Genomic DNA, 22,032 nt, shown 5'->3' with positions numbered 1-22,032 from the left:
CACCTTCCTGAAGCGAAATACAACTACAGAATGGTTTTACATAGCAGAAAAACACTACCTTTACTGAGAAGAAAAAAGATTAAAGTGCTCGTCTTCACCCTAAAGGAAGTGTTGGCAAGTGTTGCTCACTTGGCATAATAGTCTATGGCTTCATTTTACATCATCTCCCATCAACAATACCCACATATTAGACAAATCAGGCACATCCATTTTATCTTTCCCCAGTTTCCAATTAAAAAGGCAAATTTATAAATTACATATACACATTTCAGAAAGCAAAAGTACAAGTTTGTTTCATCAAGGGGTTCTGTTGCAGGACTTGGCCACTTTTACATACATATCTTGTGTAGCTGATACATCTATATGTGACACAGACAGAGTATGCAGACAGTAACTGAGCCTGAGCCACATTTGAATCCAGTGCAGGTTGATCAGGTTACCACTGCGCCGACTTCATAGATGAACCACAGACATTTAAAAAATATTAACATTAAAATGTGATGATGATGTTTCAGCTGAATCAGAGCCATTGATTTATATAAATACTCTAATTTAACATATTTACTAAAAAACACTTGCATTGGGTTATCAAGGCCCTGGAGATGTGCTCAGTAATGTTCCACGGCTTGATAGAAACTGACCTCAAACATTTCTTTGGCATATCTTTACTGACGTCTTAGCAAGAAGCTAACAGGGGCAGATCTATGAGACAGACTCAAGCAATTTGGGAACACAAAATTGGAAGGGTGTTTTTAAAATAAAACTTTAATCTCAGAAGAGACTTCAGTTGAATTATTAAACACTGACCAAAGGGTTCCAATTCTCTCTTGTAGCTATGGCAACTATACTGACTGACTGAGACTATCTATAATGGTAACCAGTTAAGGAATCAGCTTTTTGATATTCTATATAGTACTTCTTGTTTACATGAAAAGACAAGCCAAAAATCGATGTGTTCACAAGTCCTTTGTATCAGGTAGATTACTTTGAATCGTGTGGCTCGACTACTGCAGCTGAAAACAAACACACCTTTCTCCTTTTTAAATGAAGACAACAGTGCTCAGCCATTTAAAGAATGACTGCTGCCCCCCCCCCCCCCCCCCCCCCCTTAAATGAAACGATAATGTATACTGCAATAAGTGCATGGTTATAAAGATGTATCTAATCCACTGGGCTTGAAGGTGGAGGCCACAGGGAGTATGGGAGTCAGGAAAAGTGCAGAATATCATCAGAGTGATACTTTTAGAGGTTATATACAGGGGTCTCATATTTTTTACTTCACTGTTCAATCTACTAAAATCTAATAATTCACTTCTCAGCCTAAACCATCCTCTCAAAACATGTATGTTTACTCTTGGAGGAAGTATTAAAGGAAAGGACACAGTCAGTAACTTAACATGTCAGAGCCACTCTACATACAAGATGACCAGATAGTGTCTAGATTAGACACAGCAGAGCAAACAGTTTGAATGACCCCCATCAGCATGTGACATGTCCAATCAAATCAGCTCTACTTGGTGCTCATTAGCAAGACTTTAAGAGTGAGCAGTAGTTTCCCTTTCATCACTTAAACTAGGACCAAATGAGACAGTGTGGAAAAGTCAATTAAAAATGTTAAACAATCTCCAACTGAACTACAATATCTTCAATATTCAAATTTATTTCAGCAACTGGAGGAATAAATTAGTTTGCATGTCTTTAGTTCATTTCATTATCCTCATAATATGACACATTATTTTCCTTTCCCTCATGTGCTCTGCCTCTCACTTCATGGCACTTTTCCATTGTTAAAATGTATTTACAAAATCAAATGTACACAGGTTCAATTTGGCAGAGCTGACTGGGACAAATACAAGGACTGACTAGAGAGGCTGACAGAGTTACTGAAAACTACCGATAAGGTTGTAAGGAGAGTTTAGACTGGATTAGTGATAAGAGTCAGATCTGTTAGCCACATGGAGACATCAGCTCATCATGAACATGAAAAACAATCTGTGGTTTAACCTTTGTATCAAGTTGAGCCTCATGTTTAATATTGTTTGTGTGGTTACTCACCAACTGATCCTTAACTAGTGTCCATGAATCCATATCACATCCATTCAGTTACATCTAAACTGTCCATTCTACTTCTACTCTTCAGAACATTTTTGATTGTTTCTTCTCTTTATATTCAGCGTGTCAACTAGAGGAGATACTTCAACAGCTGGAGCGAGCAGATGTTTTCCTGCTGTCCTTCAGTCTCTCAGGTGAAGCCTCTGCCTGCTTTACTTGCTATGGTGGAGGTACTGTTGGGTGAACATGTTCAGCTCACTGTCCAGCCAGCCAGCCTTGTTCCTAAACACACACACACACAAATTGCTGGTGTATTCATGAAGCATAATAATAAGTCTTGAAGGGGTAATCCAATGGAAGTCACTACAGCAGGTAACATGAAGACTGATTCAGATTCAGAGTTATGGGCACAAAAACTGAAGAGTTAAAGACATGTTCACAACAATTCCTCCCTACTCTGCCCAACAATTAACTATTACATTTCCCAAAACAATGACTAAATATTTTTTTAAAAGGCCAGTATTTTCAAATTAGTCCACTAGGGCAACACTTTTGATATAACTATTTTTGGAAGATATTTCTATCTTATTGTTAATGTCCAAAACAGAGATTAAAAAATTTATTTTCACATTTACTTTACTTAATACTCCTACATGACACTCTAGTTAGTGCCAAAGTTTTCTGCAAAATATATTTTAAACCTGCCTTGCTAGAAAAATCTAATCCCCTCCTACACATTACATTACATCTTTAGCAGTGAATTACACTTCACTTTATGTGTGAACTACATAAATAATCTCACCTTTCATTATGAACCTTTTGGTTAACACCTACTTTGGATATACAATGTGTAGAATGCTGATGAAGCAGGCTGTATAGAGGCAGCCATGATAATGACTGATTCATCAGCTGATATAGATTCTATAGATCTGTTATCTTGGATCGTTGTTTAGAATCGAGTCCAATATCACACAGATCAAGTACTGACCACTGTGATTTATTAGCCAATAGGTATGTGTGGTAGCCTGGATGCCAGACGAACTTAGCCCCGCCCACAACATTTTGGTCGGGCAGTTCGGTCTGGAGTCGCTCCATTGGGAAAAAATTATGGGGCGTGTTTCAACTGACCAGGAAGTAAAATTCCTCTTCGCTCAATTGGATAGACCTACAACCAATCAGAGCAACGTAGTATGTGACGTATGCTAAGCAACGCATTGTGAGTTATTTACTAACGCCGGGTTCACAGCGGACGCTTCAGCGCAGCGCCAAGCCTTAAATAACAGCTGGCTCCCATCCACTCCCATGTTAAAACTTTGTGCCGGTCACACCGGAGGCTGAAGCACCGCGAGGCAGCCTTGGCGCAGAGCGGTGCTTCAGCCTCCGGTGTGACCGGCACAAAGCCGTGCAGCGATCTACTGGATCAACGGGTGATATTATTAGCGCTGCCCGGCGGTTCAGCGTCGCTTCAGCGTCCGTTGTGAACAGCCAAGCGGGGGCGATAGGGATTAGCGCGGTGCTTTGGCGTCGCCTCCACGTTCTGTGTTCCTCTTTCAAAATTAATGCGCTGTCGATGTCTTCTAAAACAGACTCAATGGCAGCATCTACACATCTCAGCTCGCCAGCGGCAGGCATGTTTGTTGAAAACGAATTCAACCCAAGGGCTCTTTGATGACGTGGTTGATTACGTTACCGTTGATCATCTGTCAATCATCGTATAAAGCCCGCCCTGACAATCTGATTGGCCCGGTCGGGCCATAATTTGTTCCCAATGGAGCGACTCCAGACCGAACTGCCCGACCAAAAATGTTGTGGGCGGGGCTAAATTCGTCTGGCATCCAGGCTATATGTGTGGTACATTATTAACACTATATAATATTTTATAAATAGTTAAATTTTATAAATAGTCGACATCACAGCTGTCTCTGAATTTAATATTCCTGCACTTTTGTGTGATTATAATATGTATAGGAGATACAACAAGTTCCCTAACATTCTGACAGCGTGAAGTGATCATTTATTTTTATTTCAGGCACTGTTCTTTCTATCGTACTCACTTACAACTCATGCTGTGTCCTATCAAAAATAAAGGCGATAACTCCCCTCCCCCCCAGAATGAAGGCCCCAGGTGACTTCAAACCAGTAACTTGCTTTTTAATATTAGTCATTCTTACAGGTGTGATTTAAACCCACACCTACTTCACCGTGCATCTTCTTCGTGTAGACGTGTCCTGCTTTTTAGTAATTTGTACGAGTGTTGTGATGCACTTACCGCAGAAGCTTAGCCTTGCTCTGCAGGCTGTCCAGTAGCTCTATCTTCCTACTCATGTCAGTGATCTCATCCTCGAGATTCTGACGGGTGACATCTACCTGCTGGCAGAGCTGAGCAAACACACCGGCCAACTCCCTGATGAGCACAGCAGAAACAGAAAAAGGGTTAGATAACATAATAACTAAAGTTAACAATGTTTTTTTTTACGAGACTGAAAACAAAAAGTTACAATCATTTTTTTCCTGTTTTCTATCAAATTATTGATCAAACTAAACATTTGTCTGCACTGAGGGGCTTTAGTTGCTGTTTCAATTTGCATACCTCCTATACTCTAGACAGGACTACTGTAATTGTTCATTATTATCAGCATGTTCTAATTAGGGCTGTCACAGTATTTACAAAATTTGAATATTTAGAAAAAGGAATGATAGATATTTAATCTAGTGCCTCTAAAATATTTTCTTTGCGAGAGCAGTGGAGGCATGTTGGACAAACAGCTTTTGGTAGTATTCTCTCTTTATTGCTCATACGGACAGTACTCACTGGGAGTTATGGCTGAAAGCTTCACATTTGTGAAATTGGTAGCCAAGTAGGGAGGACACTTTGTTGGTGCAAAATGTGCAAATAAAAATTGTAATTTCCATTAATCTTGCAACATCTGTTTTGATCACTTCCCTGTCAGAATGTACACACTTATGTGTGTGTACTTTGTATTTGATATGAGATACAGCAAATGTATATAGTCAGTTAACATGCTCACTGCTGGACTTGGTGGCTGCAGTTGGATCCAGTGTAGCTGACGATGAGTTGCAGCTTCTCACTGGCGTAGTCCACAAACTGCCTCTTAAAGGATCTCTCCTTGGCCTTGGTGGTCCAGGTGAGCCGCTCGTAAACATAGAGGAGTCCGTAGAGGCCAACTGACAAGGCGATCAGCCGCCAACCCACTGCCTTCCAGATCTGAACACACAACAGCTTTAGGTCCAACTGAATCCCCATTCTCCTCATACATAAACACACTGTGAATGCAGGGATAACAGCGCTATCATGGTTGAATGATACCTTCCTTCAGTACAAGGGTTTTTGGTGGGTTATGGATTTTAAACATGTTAAATGTAAATGTTCATGAGCTGAGTATGGAATCTTCAAAATAAATGTTAGAAGAAGTGCATTAATTGGTGAAATTCATGAATCTAAATCAACAAATCTACAGTCTGGACTTCCTGTTACCACATAATCCCTGAGTGACTTCTTTGAGATCACCACAATAATCCATGATGGAATCTGCTCATAGTTTTTAACCGGTTGCTTTTTTAATCAATCAATCAATCAATCAATCAAATTTTATTTGTATAGCCCAAAGTCACAAATCACAATTTGTCTCATAGGGCTTTAACAAGGTGTGACATCCTATGCCCTTAACCCTCAACAAGAGTAAGGAAAAACTACTAAAAAAAACTTTTAACATGGTAAAAAGAAGGTAGAAACCTCAGAGAGAGCCACATGTGAGGAATCTCTCTCTCCCAGGATGGACAGAAGTGCAATAGATGTCACGTGTAATGGAGAACATCAGAAAGATAAAAGGTATTTGCAGCATGGATTTGAATAAACAATTTGTGGCATAATGGAAGGTCAATGAATTGATGGAATATTTTCAGTAATGGTCAAGTATCTGAGGAAGAATATTATATATCAAGCAGTCTTGTCGTTATCATTGTCTATGGTCCGCAGCCACCACTATCATGATCAACCATCAAGATCAGATGCCACTATAGTCCACTGTAATTTAAGGACACACTTAACATTCCTATGACCCCCAAACAGTCCTTTGGTTTCACATCGTAGATTCAAGATGACTTTGGTGGGATTTAATGGCAACATTGTATTTATGTTGTGATATTATTGCTGCTTTTACTATGAAAACTTGAGCAAATCCCATTGGTTCTGTAAATGTTCAGGTTGATGGCAGCTTTAGATTTTAGTTTAGATTTAGAGTCTGGCTTAAGTGGCTGTCCCGTGTCAGCGGGTGCAACGGGACCAGGGGCCTTATTTCTAACCATTGCATACGCACAACAGGACCTGATTGACTTCTCATGCAAACTTTGGGATTTATAAAAGCAAACTTGACAGGAGAATGTGCACTTGTACGCTAACCTTGACCCACGCTTACAAACATTTTGGAGACAGGAAATATGATGCAGACGTGAGGTGAAATGAAGCCAGATTATTGATCCTTTTCATCAGCGCGCAACATAACTCTTAAATTAAAAAAGATGTAAAACAACTTACCTAACCCTTACACGAATTATGTTCCGATACCATTAAACAGCAGAGTTGCAGAGTTATACTTTTTAATAATATCTTCTAACACTCTGTGTGTATCATTAAGTCCAACTTTAGTTTGTATACAGTGAGTGTGTAAAATTGCTGCAGTGAACGTGAGTGAAACTATTCACTTTCAAACTTTTACTTCCAAATAATATCCCAGAGTGTAGGCTAGGATCCCACTGATCCCAAGCAATCGGTCTGATTGCCTTAATTAAATAAATACTGTGGTGGAATTTGCGTGATGAATGCCCTGGCAATGATAGAGTGCGATGTTCAGCAATCACAGTACTCACTACTCTGGTTTATTAGTCAATAGGCATATGTGTGGTATGATTACAACTTTATAATATCTCCCTTTCTTTGTAGACCCCCATTTTTAATTTATATTGATTGGGAATATCACAGCTGTCCCTGAATTTAATAATCCTGCAGTTTGGATTGTTAAAATACGAAGAGGCGGTACAACAATTTCGCTCACATTCTGACAGTGTGAAGCGATATTCTTTGCCTCCACCTTTGAATTAGACGTTCTTTCTATCATACTCCCGCTCACTTACTGTGTTATCCGCATCAGCAGCAGTGTATCAGTGAATTTTCTTTATTAGTGACATCACTGCTGTTGCCACCAAACAATCTGTCGTTCGCCACCTCCACCTCACTAACAAACATCTTAATGTCGGTGTCAGATAGTTGATCGTCCTCTTTTTATCGCTTGATTCACAGTAGAAACCCATTGGTCAGCAGGATCATTTAATATTCATTATTGCATTAAGCATTTATGGTTGAATTTGGGCCTGTAGAGGGTCGACTTTGAGGCAGATTCAGGTACACAGATTTCCAGGTGGATTTTGATTTATAAAGGGAACATTGCCTTCAAGTGTGCATGCTTTTGTGAGAACGTGTACTTTTAGTATTAATCCTACGAACTGTTGTATAAATGAGTCCCCAGATATACCAATTTGAGCTGTATGATTGAAGTGTGAACTCACACACCTTCAGGATGTTGAATAGCCTGATAGACATTTTTGCACATGTTATATGTCTGACTGGGGATGTCTTTGCAGCCAATATGTAAGACTTGGTGTGATCAACTTAACAGATGTGTTCAATTCCTCTTCACAAATGTCTGAATGAATTATAGTCAGCAGGCTTCTATTATTGGAGAGAAGAAAATGTCTTGTATTTTCACACAATTTACTTTGTTTGTATGCAGTTGTTTCACAGCTACAACAAGGCTTGTTGATTCGGTTAATACTTTCCCCAATGTGTGCATTCACAAACTATTCGGTTTCAGCTATGTTCATTTTGTGTTCGTTACTGTCTTCTAATTGTATGGCACCATATTTTCATCCCAAGATATTTGATTTCCTTCATTTCTTTTTTGGGTCTGTGCGCTTGCATTGAATTCACATTTCCAGAGTTCAGTGCATGTCTTAAAGCAGCTTAGGGATGAGAGGGTTAGGATAATGGTGAATAGAGGGAAATTCACCATGAAACGTTGTATTATTTTATTTTTGCTGATTTCACAAATGTGATTATGATTGTACCTTATGCAAACAGTGACATAATTTCAGCTTTTACACACAAGGTTGTTTGTTGCTCATCCATGCCATAGGGCATAGAATTGGGGTGTGTGATTTTAACAGTACTACTAAATAGCGGTCAAGTGAATTCATGGTTTTATCAAAATCTACTCAAAAAATTACAAAGTACACAAAAAACCTACTCAATTACAGTAACGTGAGTAAATATAATTCGCTACTTTACACCTCTGATCACCGGACACTAGTGGTAAGAAATGCCGATCCGACTGCCTTCACCATAGCAATTTTTTATTAAAAGTACCTAGTGCGTTAACTTCCTAGCAAGCTACCTGCACCCGGAGTCTGCAGTCACCACAGTGCCTGCCACCTTAGCTAGCTTATCGAGTTATCAATCCAGATAATTGCTTCCCTTGAGCACACCAAGCTAAATGGACCAGGCTGCCAAGCTTCCCTCCACCTCGCAACTAGGCGATGCCCCTCGCCCATTCACCTGTGTAAGTAAAATTTGGAGCAAGGACACACACCAGGTCGGCTCAGCCTGTTTGGGGTGGATCAGGCCCGCACTGCTATAAGCAACAAGTCTGTTGCTTGGTGCTCAGTTACTGGGTGCGAGCAACACCGGCCCTCCTGACACCAAGCCCACTTGTTCTAAAAAGCCCTTCAATTCCCGATCAACCCAGCCTGCTCAACCGGGCCCGGTTGAGCAGGCTGCCTGACCTGCTGACCCTCCCAGTCAGCAGGTCAGGCAGAAGAAGAAAGCATCTTAGTGGTCCACCCCACCTTTAGTGGACCTGCCAGCCTTTCCCTATTCCCTGGCAGTCCAGCTATCCTGTGTGTTTGGGGAGAAATTACCCAGTGCCAGCCCTCCCTGTCGGCGACGCGTGGGCCCGGAGCTCAGTTCGTGCTTACCAGTCAAGAGGAGAAGAGACAAGGTTCAGATGTGGGACTGTTCCAACGGCACATCAATGTCTCACAAGCACTCACACGGTTTGGGTCAATAAAATGTTTTCCACTGATGCATCCAGGCTCACAGCCGAGGGCATGGTTAATCCAGTGGAACTGTCAGCTTTTCAGCCCCCTCCAAATGGTTCTGCAAAACCGCAGCGGTTACACACGATTTGCCCTGTCCGTGCTTTACACACATATGTGGAGAGGACAAGGAGTTTTAGGAAAGGGGATCAGGGGGCCCTGTTCAAGGGAGTCTAGCTGGTCTTTTCCCTTCACATTTGCGAGGTTCTACAGGTTGGATGTCACATCCCCTGGCCTGACCGACGCTGTCTTGAGCATGGGTTCCTCTGTGGATCTTCCTCATCCACTCACTTTATGTTAACGTTAGGCTTCATCTGCGTTTGTTTTAGGGCTGCCGAGATTAGTCGACGTCATCGATGACGTCGACATCAATATTTTAGATCGACGCATCTTTTTTTTTTGTTTTATGAAAAACATCTATTTGCTTGTGTGCTTGTAGCAGATGGGCAGAGGGGGACATTTAATTACGTGATTGGGAAAATAAAAACTCCAGGACAATATAAGGGGAATACAAAGTATGGGATACATATTTGATGTAAATCATATAAAATATGTCATTAATAATGTTTAAAATCATTTTCCACCGTGTTTCCTGGCGCGAGCGGAAAAAAAAAGACTGTGGTATCGTTCACTGTTATTCACAACAGTTGATTGACATGTAGGTTTAGCTAATAGGAAGCCCCTTCGTTGGTAAGTTGCCGACCAATGGAATGAGGCAATGAATCTGGGGGGCAGGGTCAGACACGGAAGTGAGGACCCGAATAAAGATGTCAACATTAGTACAGTCTGTCTCACGCACATTATTAAGCGAACTCTACAGACTCGACGCCGGAAACATCGGTGCAGGGAGCAAGGCGCATCGCAGCCCATGTGAACCGCACAAAGATTTAACAGCGGGGTGGACAGGTGGCGCCGGGCTTTCCTTGGCGCTGTGCGACGCGGCGCGGTGCTTTGAAAATGAAATGAAAGGGTCAATTCAATTTTTTGGGAGGAAAATGAATCGTTTCGATTAATCGACTAATCGGTAAAATAGTCGACAGATTAATCGATAGAAAAATAGTCGTTAGTGGCAGCCCTATTTTGGGAGGATTATGCAAAAACTACATTACGGATTTGCACAAAACTTTAAAATTGGGTGCAGATCTGACATTATTTTCAATTTTTATCACAGCAAGATTAAGTATTTTTTTTTCACTGGATTTCACTGGTAATAATTTTTGAATCAGGAAAAAATTAACAAAAAAAATTCAAGCATAATCCCAATGAAGATATTTACTACTACGAATATGTGTATTCAGTGCGTGTGTATGTGTCCTTACCACCCCACCAACCACAAGGATGCCCATAGAAGTACGGGAGGTGAGGGATGCAAGACCTGTCACCATGGAGACCATGAGCTCCTCCTGGGTCACAGAGCTTTGCGGGAAAGGAGGTATGGTAGTGCTGACAGGAGTCAGGGCCATGGGCCGAGGGACCTACAGGGAGAATACAGTTAATAATGACACAGAGCAAAGTGACTGGCTTACAGGGCTACAGAGAGTCCAGGATAATGAAACTGCATATATCAAAAAGACACCAGCCTACATGAAAAAACATTTATGTGCCTCTGCCTGAAGATTAAAAGTCTTGCTTCAGTCAACCCTCCCTAATTTACTCTGGATTGTACCTCATGATTGATAAACAGGTGAAAATAGCTGCTGTCCAGAAAAGAAACACCAATGCAATATATTTGTACGCATGTGTGTGCATGCACGAGCACTGGCCTGTATTGAGAGCTTTGACCACTTGTGATTGGATCTCACTTCACCACTCTAAGTGCATATCTCTCTCTCGCTCTCTATCTCTCTCACACACACAGAAAAAAACACGCTATGGACTCAGCCAATCGTTGATTCAATGATATATTCAGCCAATCATCAAACTCTACAATGCAATTTATATTATTATATTGGAAAAGCACAGTGATGGGGAAATTTGATCTGAATGCTCAGCAAGAAAACCGTGATTAGGATTTTTTGTAAAGTCATGAAGCCCTACTTAAACACTGAGCTGGGAGGAGTTCTATATCCTGTATTACCTGGTCATTGTAGCCCACAAGGGCCCGCCTGGTATTTTTGGGACCCAGGAAGCGGTTGACCAGCATGGTCCAGCCCAGAGAGAAGTGGAAGCTGATGTCCTCCTGAAAGTCACTACAAAGCTTGTCACAGGCCAAGTCATAACTGAGACTGAAGCACTGGCGAGGAACTAGCTTATCAACCTGCTCTCTGACTGGGCTGGGCAGTAAAGGCTTCAGACCATCTGTACAAACACAGACAGCAAACAGATCAACCAAAACTAGGGACACAGTCTGGCTAAATACATGTTTTTACATAAGCTGACAGAAGACATTCCTGAATCCTACATATCTCCACATGCAAATTACACTCAGTAAGCAGTTTAACAAGAGTGTGGCCAGGATTATTAGGGTATTATGCTTGTAAAACATTTAAGCTCATTTAAGCACATTGCAGCCTGTGCAGTGACAAGAATAGATTGGACATCTGTCTCAGGTGTAAAGGGGACTGTTACCAATCATGTCAGTCTGTGTAGCTTGCAGCGAACTGGTAATAGAGGTGGAACACCTCTGTGACATGTTCTTTCCCAGACCCTCTTCTACGTGCCGATGAAGCTCCTAGAACACAAGAAAACAATCAGTCAACACAACTGCTGTAATCACACATTAGATGAAATCTAAAATTCCTTTTTCACTGATGCCTAAAAGCAGCAAACATTTTTTCCGAAAATTTCCAGAAACTTTCCATGTGAAGTTAAGCTTGGGAATTAAAAAAAAAAAGAAAAAAAAAAAAAGCGAAAAACGCTGAGCAATAACAACATCATTCAAAACTATATTTTAAAGATGTATGGAATGCAGCACACTCTGCACGTTGAATTTCAACCCTCCACTGTGCATTCTTCCATCACATACACAGATAATTCCCAGCATCCTGCACACTACAGCAGGGCTATTGAGGCCTGCTGTAGTGTGCAGGACTAGTCAGGTACGTTTCGATGATTTTACTGGGGAAAATATATTAGCATGCTGATTGAGGATTGTTCATCTGTTCATTAAATTAATTTTTACAGACGATTCCAATTGTCTTGCTAACTATTTATATCTCTAGCATTGCATTAGTGTTTTTTTACAAACTTTTTTCTCATCTTATTCGACAGAACAATGCCACGTGCACGATCTCATGTGAGGAGACATTTCACCCCAGCCAATGTAGAAGGAAAGGCTGTGTATATTTGTAAAATACTGTGCAAAGACCTATGTTAAGAATGACACAAAGATGCAGAAGCATATAGTCAAGAGCCCAACATTTCCTCAGGGCTGAAATCAGCCTATGACAAAACAAAATGTTTATAGTCATGTCTTTATATGACAAGGTAAATACAGTTAGTATAACTTACCCACAAGATTTCCAGTTTATAATGTTAATTCCCGTATATTCCCGTTAATTCCCATGGAAAGTTTCCCACTTTGAATATTCCTGGAATTTTGCAACCCTAATAAGGACACAGTAGGGTCACTGTGGGCATGGTAGCCCCTCAATCTGTACCAGGTGGGCAATCAGCGCAGCTGATAGCTGTTGGCTGATTACTTCCATGGTTAAAAAAGTTGCTGAAAGAGCTGCCAAACCACCTGAGCACGATATAATGCTGGACAATTTATGTTTTGTTTAATGAATTTCTCTTTGTTATTTTTGATATATTCCAATTAGTATGTTTAAAAAGTGAGTGGTTTGTGTCTGGCTGTTGTTGGGAGACCCCAGTCGCAGCATCCCTTGCCACAGTCTTTTGTAATTGGCCTTCAGAGCCAAGTGCTTTGTATCAACAGTGCTACCTATCTAGCGTCAGTGTTTGTGTTAGGTCAGGTTCAGTTCAATTTAGTGACATCTTTTTGTGAAGTTGATAGCTTCACCTCAATACCCCTCACCCTCCCCTTCCAAACATGAAAGAGAACCTGTGGTCGCTTCAGTTGTCATAAGAACTAAAAAGGCGTTTTGTAAGTCCAGACTAGACAACTATAAAAAAATATGGCAGCCTCCATAGAGCAGTGAATTTCAACCTTTTTTAGCCGCGGCACATTTTTTACATTTACAAAATCCTGGGGCACACCACCAACCAAAATGACACTCTATGGACTAACACAGTAAATATAATACATATAGTTAGTAATATAATTTCTAAATGTATTAAAAAGCACTATTTTAAATTATTTCAGCCTTTTCTTACTCTTACCTTTTAATGAGCACAAATTGAATCAGATTTATGAAACAATCTTTGATTTAATTAAACTTTATTTAACGGAGACATATTATACCCATTTTATCATATTTGATATGGTTCCTTGGGGTCTTATTGAAATGTCTGTAACATATTTTGGTCAAAATACCACAAGGATCATTTAAAACAGGACCTTTTAACCCTTTCTTCACTTTGACATTCAGAGCACTGTGCAGGAATCACATCGCGTCAACACCCACCGTGGGCCTTCGCGATGCTTTGTTTTAATTAAACAGTCGGATTCCCCTGGTCCGCACCAGTTCTGGCTGCTAGGCGCCAGTCGAGGCGCACCGCCGGAAGGGGCCCCCCGCGGGAACGGAGGGTTCCCCCAGGGCGCCGTAGCTGAGGTGATCCGCGAGAAGGGCCCGACACGCGTCCAGAGTCGCTGCCGCCGACCGCCGTACCCGGTCCCCTCCAACGGCCCGCCTTCCGCACCGGCGACGGACACTGCCCCACGGTCCAAGAGAAAGAAAGCACCCCGCACCACTGATGCCGTGAGGCACAGCGGAATAGCACCTCCCCCCCCAAAAAAACGTTGAGGCGTGCCGCACGCCGAGTCTCCGGCGGCGTGGAGAGGAGGGCGACTGCTCCCCCAGCCGCGGCACCTGCCCAGCGGTTTAACCACAAATACCAATGATATCGGTGAAAGTCAAGTTTATTACCGATGTGCAGATGTCGGTAAACGAGGCAAATATCTGCCGCTACCGATGCTCGGCCGATACTTCGGTGCAACACTAGATATTAGATAATTTCCCAGGGCACACCTGACGATCTCTCACGGCACACTAGTGTGCCGCGGCACACTGGTTGAAAATCACTGCCATAGAGGACCGGCCCCCATTGTAAATATACAGTATTTGAATATAAACGGACCATTCTAGAGTAAAGATAAGAACAATTAGTACAATTTAGAATCGAAAATGTAGATGATTACACAATAGTGAAAACACCACTAGGATTATTTTATATTACATTTCTGGTGCCTGTGCCCATCCGATTAGATTGTGGAGTTTAAAGAGTGTATCATGACCCAGTATGGACTGCTCTTACATAACACAGATCACTTGGGCTTTGAACAGGTTCACCCTGCCAAAAGGACACCAGGGAGAGGCTCTACACAGTACAGCATGTATACACCAGTGTGTCAGACATGTAGACGGGGGAGTTATCTTGTCCTCAGGATATGAACAGTAATCTTTTAAGCTAGCTGTAATAAGCTATATCTTTCTTGAGGATTTTAGACAGGAAGGTAGGTTGGATATTGTTCTTTAGTTGGCTAAAGACTGGGTCTTCATATACAGGGGCACCTCAATAAATTAGAATATCATGGAAAAGTTTGTTTATTTCAATATTTCAATTCAAAAAGTGAAACTGCTATTATATAGATTCGCAGGTGTTTTGAGTTAATCATTTGATTAGAGTGGGACATCATGAGTCTACAATATTGAACTTTTTCACAATATTCAAATTTTCTGAGATACTGAATCTTGGGTTTTCATCAGCTGTAAGCCATAACTATCAAAATTAAAATAAATAAACGCTTGAAATATTTCACTGTGTGTGTAATGAATCTATATTATTTAATTATTGAAATAAACAAACTTTCCCATGATATTCTAATTTATTGAGATGCACCTGTACACTACTTTCCTGCAGAAATCGACACAACTGATTGTCTACAATTTTCATGGGGATTTTAGACAGAAAGGAGGTTAGATTGTAGTGCGTACACTTTCATCATTACGTAAACTAATTCGTTTCGGTTCAGCGTTTGTCTCTGAACACTCGTAGACTCGCTGGAGCTCTCCACTTTCTTTCGCTCTCTCCATGCTCTAGGAGTCTCTCTTGATATCTAACACCAAGATCTGGTTTTAGAAGGTATACGATCACAAGTCAAACACTTGCATGAAAGAACAGTATGGACAGTATTGCTGTTGTGTGCACACCAAAGTAAACAGAAGTTGTGCAGCCCTCCTGCTCAGTTCACATTAAATACAATAAATTCTGTTGAACACATGTGTTGAACTCACATTCTTGTAGACCTTGATCACTACTGATGATGGGTGGAAGTCCATGTGAAAGTCATCCACCAGAACATTTAGCTTCCTGATTTCCTCTGCCAGGGCATTGGAGACCTGTACACAAGCAAAGAGCAGAATGAAAAGCACTTCCTGGTGAAGTTTGCCATCTTTTAAGAGCAAATCACAATGTGATTCTTTCCTCAATGTTTATTATGAACCAACCTGAATTTAGAAATAATTTTCACTGGGTTTAATATCATTTGATAACTGAGTAATAATATTAAGGAGATAACTTGAAGCCCAGTTGTCTCACTGCAGCAGCAGCAGCAGTGAAAGAAGGCATGTTATGATTTGGGAGTTCACCTGTCTCTCCACCTCCTCAGTAATCTTCTTGATTTTAGCCTTACAGTCCATGGTCAACAGGTCCAGCTGCTTATCAATGAACTCCAATCGGCACTGACGGTCTTCTTTAGTCTCAAGGCAGTAGACCCTACACACACACACAAAGTGTGAATATATCAGAGTAGGTATTTTATTGTCTCCAGTCTTAGGTTCACACAGACTCAATCAATACATTTCAGACTTGATTCACCTCTGCTCTTGTGCAGCAATATGTATAGAATCCATAATGTGGCGCAGGGCTTCAGAGATCTGCTTGGCCCTCACAGTGTGCTGCTCAAACTTGGTCTTCACCGCTGACTGTGAGATACATTCCTGCACACAGCACATTGGCCAACAATCAAAAAAGATCAAGGGATGGCCACAAATGATTGGATACTTCAATTCTCCAAGTGCAGCTGATATCAATTTTTGATATCTGGATTACTGAGTGCATTTTCCACAATGAATGCACAGGCTTGTGCACAGGCTCGTGCCACAGAAATTATAATTAAGTTACCCATATTTATACGGATGGTAGGCTCTGTGGTGTGTGTCAGCCACTACAGGTGAAACAACTACCAGCAATAACAAATACAATAATTAAATTGGTCAATAATACAAATAAAAAATAAATGGGCAAAACCTAAGCAACAAGTAATACAAAACTGGCTGCTAGTTTTTTTTTTAACCATAAATATGGGTGGCTCTCTTTTTTTAACCAAGAAAGGACCTGACTAAAAGCTCACTCTGGAACGAAACATTATTTAAAGACATTTTCTGTGGCACAAATAAGTGTGCAGGCTCTTCTTTGTTTAGCTTTTTTACTAATGCTCAGGCCACACTGGATGCATGATGGAAGCATGTGGGACACAGAACTTCTTGTTTTTCATTATGGTGCCCATTAGGGATGGGCATAATTAATCGACGATCGATTAATTGATCATTAAGTATTTCGTCGATGAAATATTTTTTTCATCGAGAAATTCGCTAATTACACATTTGACCACGGGGGGCAGTGTTTGAAAAAAACGCCACAGTCCTACTCAGTTACCTGCGACTGGCTGCGAGTTACCGTGTAGTTCCATTTTCAAAGTAAACATGAAGATATCACGGTGAAGTGTTGCATGGGACCATTTTGAGTTTAAAAATGACTTGGTTCACTGCCAACACTGCGAAGCTATCCCAGAGACTGGGGGAGACAAGGAGCCTGCGTTGTCTGACACGGCCGAGGGGAGCGCAAACACCGGAGCCGCGGCCAGGCTAGCCAAGTTAGCACGGAGCTACCTGTGTATCACGGCGACGTCAGTCCCCTCACATCGGGTTTTTCGGCGGCTGGACTGACGGTCACCAGGCTGCGTTCGCGTCTGACCCCAGAGCATGTTAACATGCTCATCTTTCTCAACACAAATCCGTAGGCTGGTGCTGAAGTTGTATGTGAGTTACTGGTTATTTTTATGAAGCTTTCTCGACTCGGTACCTTGTTTGATAGTTTTGAGTTACATTTGGCAAAACCTGTCTGACCTAAGTATTATATATTTGTAGTTGTTGTTTAACATTATGTTTTTTCATATTATTATTATTTTATTTTGGAGGAAAAAAAAACGAGGGTCAGTTGTGTTTAGTAGCACCGGCTTCTAGCTGTCGGCACCGCTGCTTAAGATTACGGCAGCGCATATTTTGTTCATCTTGCAATAAAGATCTCAATGAGGAAACACGCTTTTTTTTTCACTGCATTTTAAAGTAGCTTATAAATAGTGAATTTTTTAACTTGAAAATATTAATGATTAATCGAAAATTCGTCATTAACTCTCCCGGCGATCGACGAAGACAATTTAATCGAACGCCCATCCCTAGTGCCCATGTTAGAAGACTGCACTGCTCTTCTAGAGTGTCAGGGTCTTGCTTATTTTTCTATGCGTACTGCACAGGGTTCTCAGTAGAATATATCTTAAAAATTATCTTTCACCACAGTTTCAATGTCTATCTGTTGAATATGTCACAAATAAATAATAAATTAATAACTCAAAAAAAAAAAAAAGCCTGGCATTAATTGGATAAATAGACCTACTTTTATTCGAGAAAATAAAGTAGTTATACGATAAATGGTAAATAGCAACTTTGCTGTATTAACGCAGCGGACATGCTCCCTGCGTGAACATATATGCAGCAGATCCGCGACGCAGCTGTCATATGCTGCACATAAATCTTAAACCTAGTTGTTATAGGGATGAGGATCTTACCTCAAAGCGCCTCTCAAAGTTCTGGAACTCAAACATTCTGGCTTGAAATCCCTCTGCAAGAGCTCCACCTGAAACACATGGAATCACATTCAGTTCAATTTACTGAGGACCCCGGGCCACCCCGAGATTCCCACTATGGAGGGAAAGACCCTGGCCCTAAACCAACATATCTTTTTAACTGTACTTGCTGTTATATCACAAATTAGCAGTGATTTTGATGATAAGCTAACATCGCACAATGTTGCTTGCTTACACTCTGTGGCACATTCTGAATGGGCATAAACACAGTTACTACCATCCCATCAAAGAATATGTAATGGAAATGTTACCTAACCAGACATTTTACATCAATTTTCTACACTTAACTTGTTTATTTCAGACATTCAGGTGGTACTTACTAAAGACATTCAGTTCTTTGATTAAATATACTGTATCAAACAGTAAAAGCTGTGCACCTCTAGTACTAATCAAAGATCATCACTGAACATAGCTTCATTAACACTACAGTCAGTAGGAATGTTAACCTGAATGAATTAAATTGTCATTCTAATACATTCAGTGATTTCTGTGTACATCAAAATTATATAAAATGCCTTCAATTATAAATATATAGATCTGCTCTCGAAATGAGGGGTATAAAGCAATGGTGTAAAAAATATATATATTATAAAAATTTGAAATATTAGAATTTAACTTTGGTAATTTTACTGTTTAAGCATAAACTCTATCCTGAGGGAGTGCTGCTGCACATCAGATTTCGCACCGACTACCATCCCCACCTGCTTCAGGCATTCCTTGAGCTCTCTGCACTCGAGCCTGCAGTACTTCCTTGGCAGAAACAAAGAAGATGCGGTCACTGGCCTGGGTCCGGTCCACTACAGCTAGCTCATCCACCAGGAAATTGGTGCAGCGGTCCATATGTTGCCTACGAACCTGACACAGAAACAGCCCACTTTATTGAACATGAATTTCATCAAGTGATTCATTAGGGAGGAAAACATCAACGTCAGGTTTCTTTCAGGACAACAGAAGAAGAAGAAATGGCACAGTGTAGTTTAGTCCAGGTGTACTTCAGCTGACTGTTCTGTCATTTAGCACCAAAACTGAGGGCAGCAGAGCAGACAGAAATGAGGCTCAGGCTGCAGGACATTGATTTTACTGTTTCCCCACAATTCTTATTTTTCTATAATATTAAAAGGTTAAAGATTATGTAAGAGCAGTGATGCCGGTGCCTAGCCTGCAGACGCGTTACTGGCATCGCGTTAGTAACGCGTTACTCTAATCTGACCACTTTTTTCAGTAACGAGTAATCTAACGCGTTACTATTTCCAAACCAGTAAATAGATTAAAGTTACTTGTCCAAGTCACTGTGAGTTACTATTTTGGTATTTGTGGTTAAACCACTGGGCACGTGCCCTGGCTGGGGGAGCAGTCGCCCCGTCGCCCTCCTCTCCACTCCGCCGGAGGCTCGGTGTGCGACACATCTCAATGTTTTTTTTGCGGGGGGTCCTCGTCCGCGGCACCTCATGGCGTCGCTGGTGCGGGGGCTTTCCTTCTCTTGGGCCGCGGGGCGTGGGCCGTCGGCGGTGCAGAAGGCGGGGACCGGTTGGAGGGGGCCGATACGTCGGGCGGCGGCGGCGACTCTGGACGCGTGTCGGGCCCTTCTCGCGGATCACCTCAGAACCCTCCGTTCGCGCGCGGGGGGGGGGGGGGCGGCGGGCGGCGGCTTCTAATAAAGTGAGTGTTGGCAAAACCGGTTGTCATTTTTATGTTGAGGCGGCGGGGGTGTTGTCGGCAGCTGCTGAATGTAACTAATAAAGTAACTTGTGATCTAACCTAGTTACTTTTAAAATCAAGTAATCTGTAAAGTCACTAAGTTACTTTTAAAATCAAGTAATCTGTAAAGTAACTAAGTTACTTTTTCAAAGTAACTGTGGCAACACTGTGTAAGAGTAACTAAAATTACCAGCTTGCGGCTTTTCACAGAAAGCTTTGTGACAGGGTACAATGGTACTGTTGTATATTCACCTAAGAGATCTTTTTAACATGGTCATAAAACATAATGACATGTTTACATCTATGGTGTCTTGATTCTTAAATTCTCAGACTTTTTAAATACTATCCCATATGTTATCCGTTAGCCCTCTCCCTTTTTGGAATGATCTGTGACTTAGGGAATGATCTCTGACCTCCTAATGGATGAAGTGCAGAAGGAATGTTCTATTAGCAGGCATCTTCAATTTAGGTACCAAAACATGTCCATATTGTGTGACGTAATTTAATCTCTAGTTTTGGGGTAAACACCTCCCCTATAAGAATATTTGCAGATTTTCACTATCTAGTCTACGAGTTTCTACAACTCGTCCTGACCTGTAATACTTCCGTGTAAAAACAATATATACTTGTAAGTACTGGGTCTGCGGTTTCCTTACTTCAACATCAACTTCAACAAAAACATTGACCGCTCGGCTGCATAGAATATACCATAGTACACCTCAAGATCAGTGTATTTTAACAACCAGACAAAGGATGGACTTATTAGAGACTATATGGAGAATCTGTTCACTTCCAATATGTCCTCGATTCCTAAGCCGCTTCCAGACATGCAGAGAACGTTGGGAAATCTCCAGACACTCTGTTGAGGGGCTGTATGTGAGAACTCAAATATCTAAGTGAGAGCATCCAGACTTTCTGCTGAGTTTCTTTGATCAGACTATACTGTAAATACCATATTGTCAATGTGAAAACACAGCAGGAGAGCCTTGGCAGGATTCCCCACAAGTAATGGTAAATGGTTTTGTATTTATATAGCGCTTTTCTAGTCTTGATGACCACTCAAAGCGCTTTACAGTACAGTTTTACATTAACCCATTCACATACACATTCATACAGTGCACCCATTCGCAGCACTTTGTTATTCTATGGGGGGCCATTTGGGGTTCAGCATCTTGCCCAAGGACACTTCGGCATGCAGAGGGGTCAGACTGGGGATTGAACTGCCGACCTTCAGGTTGGAGGACGACCACTCTAACCCTCAGCCACTGCCGCACAAGTGAGTGGGTGGTTGATTATTTTTCTTTCACGTGACAGAAAAATAAAAGTAAACAAATATGTCAGGCTGAAAGATTGGACCCATACATGTTGACGACATCGTGCTTCCACATACTGTCTGTATCCTCAGGTGGATTTGCTGCTGTTGAGGATGCTTTTTGAGCCTATTGTCTGAGCGGGGACATCCTTCAGAGTTCATGTCTGAAAACAGCTCTAGAGTCACAAAATAGCCCTAAATGAACTGAACTGAGAAAGTGGAGCTGAAAATCAAAATAATAAAAAAGGTATACCTGACAACTTGCATTCATGTACGACACCTGAGCTTACTACATTATAATGTAGCAACACTTTCCTTTTATCAAGAATTTGGAAAGGATACAGTCCAGACTAAGTATTTAGAGATTTGCATTTCAGCACTTTCAGTTTGAAATGAAATAATGGATCCTACATTTAATTGCCAAAAATCTTTGTTTTACTTTAAGTACATACATATAGTGTGAACATAAATATAGTGTGAACTTATTACAGCTCTTTAAACACATTGTGCACAATTTGAATGGGAAAATGGCAACTGGACTGTATTTGTACAGCACTTTTCCAGTCTTATCAACCACTCAAAGCACTTTACGGTAAAAGTCACATTGACCCGTCCACTGACATTTTAACAGCGCTTCTGTGCAGAACGTGTTAGTCTTGCCACACCCGCATATCGGTCATTCAAAAAAATTGAATAATGTTCTAAAATAGGTACATTTCCCTTCTTTTTTTTTTTATTTAAAAAGTACATGTACCAA

At 41.2% G+C, this 22,032-nt stretch overlaps 1 protein-coding gene across 1 annotated transcript in view; it reads right to left on the bottom strand.

The window, feature by feature from the left end:
* Window positions 1-1,097: 1,097 nt before the first annotated feature.
* The window catches only part of mfn2 (mitofusin 2), a 33,145-nt gene continuing 12,210 nt past the window's right edge, over window positions 1,098-22,032 (bottom strand). Inside the window, exons 8-18 of the mRNA XM_053424406.1 lie at window positions 18,967-19,120; window positions 18,188-18,255; window positions 16,159-16,280; window positions 15,930-16,056; window positions 15,576-15,680; window positions 11,788-11,890; window positions 11,297-11,517; window positions 10,539-10,694; window positions 5,082-5,278; window positions 4,322-4,456; window positions 1,098-2,334 (exon numbers count right to left, since the gene is read on the bottom strand). Of these exons, the coding sequence (XP_053280381.1) occupies window positions 2,265-2,334; window positions 4,322-4,456; window positions 5,082-5,278; window positions 10,539-10,694; window positions 11,297-11,517; window positions 11,788-11,890; window positions 15,576-15,680; window positions 15,930-16,056; window positions 16,159-16,280; window positions 18,188-18,255; window positions 18,967-19,120 (1,458 nt within the window). The 3' untranslated portion in view covers window positions 1,098-2,264. The remainder of the gene's footprint in view (window positions 2,335-4,321; window positions 4,457-5,081; window positions 5,279-10,538; window positions 10,695-11,296; window positions 11,518-11,787; window positions 11,891-15,575; window positions 15,681-15,929; window positions 16,057-16,158; window positions 16,281-18,187; window positions 18,256-18,966; window positions 19,121-22,032) is intronic.

Source organism: Pleuronectes platessa, chromosome 6 (assembly GCF_947347685.1).
Source record: "Pleuronectes platessa chromosome 6, fPlePla1.1, whole genome shotgun sequence".
Taxonomy (NCBI): domain Eukaryota; kingdom Metazoa; phylum Chordata; class Actinopteri; order Pleuronectiformes; family Pleuronectidae; genus Pleuronectes; species Pleuronectes platessa.
The sequence above is the reverse complement of the archived record's forward strand: the minus strand, read 5'-3'. Positions and strand labels throughout refer to the sequence as shown.